Source organism: Alligator sinensis, unplaced genomic scaffold (genome assembly GCF_000455745.1).
Source record: "Alligator sinensis unplaced genomic scaffold, ASM45574v1 scaffold309_1, whole genome shotgun sequence".
Classification (NCBI taxonomy): Eukaryota; Metazoa; Chordata; order Crocodylia; family Alligatoridae; genus Alligator; species Alligator sinensis.
Genome location: NW_005842080.1, coordinates 314,172 through 321,057, shown reverse-complemented (window position 1 = coordinate 321,057; position 6,886 = coordinate 314,172). Strand labels below are relative to the sequence as shown.

Sequence of the window (6,886 nt, the reverse complement as noted above, 5' to 3'; positions counted from 1 at the left end):
TCCCAGAAGGGCCCGGGGGGGGAATGTGCCCCCCAGATCTGTGCACAGGACAGGGGTGGGCTGCCTGCTGCGGCCTTGGGTTCCCCACCCTGCTACCCTCCCTCTGGAGCCTCTGCAGCCCAGCGGGCAGGACCTGGCACGACAGAGCAGGGCTGGGCTGGGCAGCTCCTTGCTGCTGTGAGCCCCGCATCACCCTAGTGAGGCACCTCCTGCCTGCCCAGCAGCAGTGGGGTGGCAGCACAGAGTTGTGCCCCTTGCTGCTGCTGGGCAGGCAGGGGCACCTCGCCAGGGCAGCACAGGGCTCACAGCAACAAAGTTTCCCTGCCCAGCCCTGTTCTGCTCTGTCCTGCCTGCGGAGGCCCCACGGGCTGGGCAGTAGGTCAGGGAACCTGAGCCTGCAGCCCACACCCACCCCTGCCCAGGCCGTGCCACTAATGAGGAAGAGGGAGCCAGGCTCTGTGCTCCTCTCCCCGCTTGGCTGGTAGCAGCTGCCACTGACCATGGGCAGCAGCCAGGGCTCAGACACTACTGTGGGGAGGAAGGGGCTGCAGACCTGGGTCCCTGGCCCTGTAGCTGTGGCAGTTGGGGGCCCCCCTCTGGCAGGGCTGGTGGGGATGGGGGGCCTGCAGGTGGGGAGTGATGGGCACCAGCATATCAGGGCTGCTCAGCACCACAAAGCAGGAAGGGGTGGGGGGAAATAGCTGCAGCTGGACCTGTGTCCTAGTGAGCAAAGGGGGTAGGGGAAGCTGAGTTTCCATGATAAAAAACCCCCAAAAATCAAATGCCAAAATTTACAGGTGTTTAGAATTTATTTTATTATATCATAGCAATTAAGGCACTGGTAGGCTTTGAAATCGCTTTACAAATTGTAAATATATCAATAAAACATTGTGTTCAACTGATAGCTATACACATAGCAGCATTTCATTTTAATTGTGGATTTGGGGTTGGTTTGTTTTTTTGTTTTTAAATCAGAAAACAAAACAAAAAAAAAAACAAAAAACCAGGATCTCTGGTTATGAGGGTACTTGAAACCTTCTCTCACATACAACACCGCATCTTAAAATTAAGGTGTGTGCCCTAAACATTTGATAGACATTTTTCTCGTTCTAAAAACTCACACTAGCTTTTTTCTAGTTCTACTTTGATATAGTAGACCCAGGAACAGGCTCAAGATTTCTCCATTGATTACAGTTATTCAGATTGTACAGACTTGAAGATACACATGCTTCTTTGGCAGTAAGTCCTTTGATAAGGATGGAATTCCATATTTTTCCAAGTTAGTACTAACAGACTCTTTAAAAGTTTTTCTTGGAGTATTTAATAAAATAATGTTAAGGTTGCAATTTTTTTAAATGTATGATTATATGCCGTTTTTCTTTAATACTTTTACAACATTCTAATTACTTATTTGGAATCAAAGTATATTTTAAGCCCTTTGAAAGTGATAAGGAGTAAAGGCAACAGAAGGTGTAAATAAGAGACTTACTTTTACAAGAAGCCACTTCTTACTCTACACCTGCTTGCTCAGCTAGACTAGGTTTCTGGCAAGCTGCAGAGGTCTTGAAAACTAACAGAATTTTTTTTAAAGGCCTGTACAACTTGATGAACATAGCAATGTCATGTAAAACAGTTACAGAGACTATCAACTAATAAGTGTTTAAGCTATTACTATTTTATTTTAGTCTTTGTTCATTTGTTTGAATGAGAAACCTTTTTATAGAGAATTATGACCTTGCAAGAGAGCACAGACATTTGTTACACTAGTAGGTTTTACAACATGCCATTGCAAAGGGGGTCAAACAATTAACATCTACTGATACAAGACAAGCAGACAACACAATCCACAAACTCGGAACACAGCAATTTCTTATGTTAGTACTGCAGCTTGCTTCCCCTTTGCCCCCATCCAGAAAGATCAAAAGATCATCATACACATCTATTTAACATCATACAATTTAATATACTGGTATTACTGAAAGTTTCCTGTGGTGGAATGTAACATTTTGATAGCAATTATACTGCAGAACAATGTTGTGAGGGAGCAGATTACCAACTGAAGCTAGTGGGGAAGTCAATCATATTTAGGATTTCCTTACCCTAGAAGCTACATGGTCATGCAAGAGTATTTTGGGATAACTGACTGTTTATATTTGCATTTTATAGTGCACCCTAACAATCATGTCTAAATTCACAGTTGCATAGTTAGCCACCATAAAGGTGAAACCCTAGTCTGAGTAAATCAGTGACAAAACTCTCATTGATTTCACTGGGACCAGGATTTTACTCGCCGTTTATTTATACCAGACATACAAGGAGGAACTCAGACTTTCTACTCAAAAACAATCTTCAGCCATTAGAGCTGAACAAAGTAGTCCTTATCCTGCAGGTAGCTGCCATTTTAAAATGTGCTGAAAGAAGTGAACCTCAAATCCAATCCAGCAGGCAGCAATTTCCACATGATACTGCACAGGAGTGGCATCCCGCAGTTTCACATTATACTAAACAGTGACCTGGCTCAGGTTGATGCAGCTGAAGAAAGTTTAGAACAACCGAAGGACAAGAGGCAACCAGAGACCTCTAAGGTGAGATAAGCTCACAAATCCTGCCACAGCTGTGCTAAAACTTCAAGGCCTACCAAAAGCTGTTGTGCAGGCACGGTCTATATTAAAATACACAACTAGATCAGAACAATTATGCCTTTGCAGACAACACTAGGAGAACAAGCAGCCAACAATTTGCCAATGCAGCCCTATCCCAAAACAGATTAAGTCTTGCACTCTGTACTTGTTTCACAAGTTAGGTTTGTTGCCAGAAGCAAACTTTGTTCTATTTTGGGGGAAGAAGTAGTTCTATTAACATAAATCAGTTTAGGAGTAGATGTCTGAAAGAATGTAGGCATCTCAAACTTTCAGTCACCTTCTTGCTCAGAAGTCCTGAGTTAGAGACAGTTGGCTCATAAGCAAGTCACTGGAGGAGGCCAGCACTTAAGAATGTAATGCTATGTAGGTTAAAACATAGCTGCCAACACAAGAGGCTGAGGAAATAGGTGCACTTTTACCACTGCCCCTGCTGGAGACTTAAGAGCCTTACTTGCACCATCTTCAAGTATGTTTCACAATTATGAATTCTCTTGAGGGATGAGCTTATGCCAGCCCTCTCTCACAGTGCATCACTGGTTCAGCTTGAGACTAGACAACCAGACTTCTGTAGTGGCATCTACTGGCTTTTCAGAAATACACAAGCTCATGAAGGCAACATTTGGAATTTTGAGCAAACTCACAAGTGTCACAACGAGATATGTCTGGTCCCTCCAGCTTCTACTCTTACACACCTTCCTCTCAACCATGCTCTTTAGCGTCATAGACAAACAAACACTCATCTACACAAGATAACAGTCAAACTCTCAGTTGAAACTCGTTTTATATAAAGACTGCCTTGTTCTTGTTCAGCTTAAGTTACAAGTGTATTAGTATGATACATTTTCATCTTCTGTGCTCGCATTTTGAGTTTTCAGTGTGTTGATTTCACAGGGAATGCTTTATTGGAGTTGTAAAAGATGGATGCTTGGAAGCATGGGAAGCAGTGGAGATGTTTAATAGGGGATCTACATAAAATGTTTAGAATTAACATCCCAAGACATTGGGATATTGGTCCCAAGATGGTGACATGGGGGTGGAGCACCTGTGAAGGGGCGGGGCTACCTATGCAGCCCTCAACAGTTTGCCAAAACTGGGTAAGCAGCCCTCTGCCCGAAATAATTGCCCACCCCTGCCTTAGGTGATCTTTGCTGGCTTTAGTTACCATCTATAAGAGTCATTGATGATAACTGTAAAACTAAGGTTGCAGTCAATGCACACAGGTTATAGTGGAGCATATTCAGAAGGAAAAGTTTGGTTTGTACATGTAATTTGTGCATCCCTTTGAGGGCTTTTCAACCATGAAGCCAATTAGTAATGTTTGCTTGAGTTTGCACATGGCGCTGCAGCTTACCTGGTGGCCCATTATGGCAGTGACGGCCACTGCCTCCAAAACCTCCCGCTGTCGCCATGGAGCTGTGTGGCCAGCTGCTGGGCAGCAGCAGCAACATGGTGGTGGCCGGGCAGCACGCAGTCATCCCCACCACCACCCTGCACTGCGCCGCTGCCGCCGGCCGCACAGCTCTAAGCATGGCTGTGCCATGTGCAAACTCAAGCCCTGCCCCCTTCCCACCCCACGCATAGTCACCAATTTTTCGCCTTACGCGATTTTCACTTTACGCGCCGACTTTAGAACATAACCCCTGTGTAAGATGCGACTCCACTGTATCTACACAACTTCCAATTTTAAGGCTATCCAAAGTAGCATCACATTGCTTGAATTCACTAACAGTTATCTATATGAAATAGTTCCTCACAATTTAAAACTTGCTGTGCTACTAGCTTTGGACATTTAATTCCATAAGTAATTAACCTACCCACAGAGTCTAGGTCTTGCACAAGAGCTCAAGTCTTGTTTTTTTTAAACTGAGTTTCTAAACTCTGGAAATAAGAGTCTGTACTTGACAATTTATACAAACAAACTGAAGCAAGAACTATGTAAATAGCCATTCATCTCTAGGATGTTAATTCTAAACATTTTATCTAGATCCCCTATTAAACATTTCCACTGATCCCCATGCTTCCAGGCATCCATCTTTTACAACTCCAATAAAGCATTCCCTGTGAAATCGACACACTGGGCAGCACAGAGGCAGCAGTGGTAGCCTCACCACAGTGTACTGCAACGCAAGCTCCGGGCAGGCAGCAGCAGAAACCACTGCCTAGCGCAGCAAGCAGGAGGGCCGCAACTGCTGCCGTTGTAGCACAGCCCCAACAGGCGAGCCCAGAGCCGGCGCAGGCCCCAGGCTGGCAGCAGCTGCAGGTTACAAACTGGTGCTGAGTGGGGGAAAAGCAGCCCCTCCCCCGCCCCGTGGCGGGCACCTCGCACTGCAGCCGCTCGCAGCCTGCATGGGGGTGCCTGTGCCTGCTCAGGACAACCCCCGTGTAGGCTGTGAGCAGCTGCAGCAGAGAGCGCAGGCCATGGGGCAGGGCCGCTTTTCCCACTCTCTGCACCAGCTCATTCCCTGCCCTCCCCCCGCTTACCTGAGCTTTCAGCACCAGGGCAGGCCAGAAGCCCTTCCTGGGGCTTCTAGCAGGGGGGGCGCTGGACAGGTCCTGCTGTTGCAGGAGCCCATTGAGGATTCCCCCGTGTCCTGTCATTTTTGACAGGAACCAAGGACAGAAATTTTAATTTTCAAGAATTTTTTTAGGGGCCCCATGGGCTGAATACGGCCCACAGGCCGTATTCTTCCCACCCCTAACCTAAGGGTACCTCTTTCTCCACCCCAAGCTACAAACAATGAAGAGGAAGAAAGCATTAAGAGATATCTTGTAAAAGTGTTAATTCCTAGATTACCTTCAAGGTCTCATAACAGCCAAAGTATTACTACTATATTGTTAACAACTGATTCTAAAGTTTCAGTTACTGGGGCAGTTATGCTTTGACACCAAGATCAAGCCAATTCAGTCTTGAGGCAGCTGCAACCATTGGGTTACCTTATAGGATACCAGATAACCAACTGAATTTTTTTTTTGAAAAAAGGAATCAAGTTAGAAATCTATATAAAGAATGAAGCAATTTTGTCTTAAAATTAGCATCTGTCTATCAGTAGCCACCTCCACTGATTTAAATAAAAAACAGTTTCTTCCAAGCCTTCCATCAGAACCTCTCTTGCAGTTAGGCTAACTAGTACAGTCAACATGATTTGTGGACTCAGTTTAGATGTATATGCGCTCCAATGTTCATTTAGCTTGAGTATGGGCAACTGCTCTAAAGTTTAACTACCACAGGTAGATTTCTGTTCATTCTGGAGCTTCTCCTTCACAACATAATTCATACTGGGTGAAACTGTTGTCCATACTATCCTGGCATGCCAAAGGCATAATAAGGTTGTTCCCTTTCCAGCATTTAAGGCAACCCTACTCTTTATTCAGTATTCGCTTGCCCCAGCTAGTCAAGAACTGAAGTTTGTTTTGAGGCCAGTAAGAGGATGTCCTTTTATTCATATGTTAATTTATCTCCTCTTTTAAAGGGGAGGAGTGGGAGACAGCAGCTGGAGACCCAATACAATGTCAAGCTTTTTGGAACAGGAAAACCACATGCCTTAGTAAAGTGTTCAAACATTTTAAGTGTTAGTTTCTTAGATCACCACCTAAGCATCCAGTCCCAATACAAGTCCTATAGTTTTTATTCCTATTAAAAATAACAGTTTGCATCTTCTGTTAGCCTTGAAGAGAGAGTTTTCTAATAGCCTTTTCCACAGAGGTTGGTTCTAACAAGTTCAGGAACAACACCACTGGGGTTTTAATGCTAACAAAGCTGTGCAAATAAGCTGTAGCATCAACACTTCCATACTGTGTTCACTGGACATCCTTGCTTAGGAGATAAATGTACTTTTGCATTCTTGAAAGTAGAAGGCTATATGGTCTCAATCCTGGACTAATTTTGCACATGATGCATTCTTACATCACACTCGTGGTAAATGTTTCTGGACTCAGTCACAGCACATGAACTACACACTACAGATTTATAAATGCAGTAAGGAACCAATGAAAGTTGTACCTCAGTACTAGTTATACAAGCTGACAAGCTACTGTTTGCCATTACAATTACTAAGAATTTTCCAAATTAAGGTCAGCACATACTTACCAATTGTTGCTGCAAGTTCTGGGTCAAATGTATCATCTGTGAACCGCAACAGAAGGCTGATGGAGGTAAAATAAAAGATATTATTAGAACATATTGTATGCTGTAACCTTCCCCCCCACCAAAAAAACAAAAACAAAACACAACACTGTAGCTTGCC

At 44.4% G+C, this 6,886-nt stretch overlaps 1 protein-coding gene across 1 annotated transcript in view; it reads right to left on the bottom strand.

Moving 5' to 3' along the window:
- Positions 1-6,886, bottom strand: part of RAB18 (RAB18, member RAS oncogene family) — a gene marked incomplete at its 5' end in the record, with an annotated part of 16,053 nt that extends 9,167 nt beyond the window's left edge. Inside the window, one exon of the mRNA XM_025204424.1 lies at positions 6,730-6,886. Coding sequence (XP_025060209.1) covers positions 6,730-6,886 — 157 coding nt within the window. The remainder of the gene's footprint in view (positions 1-6,729) is intronic.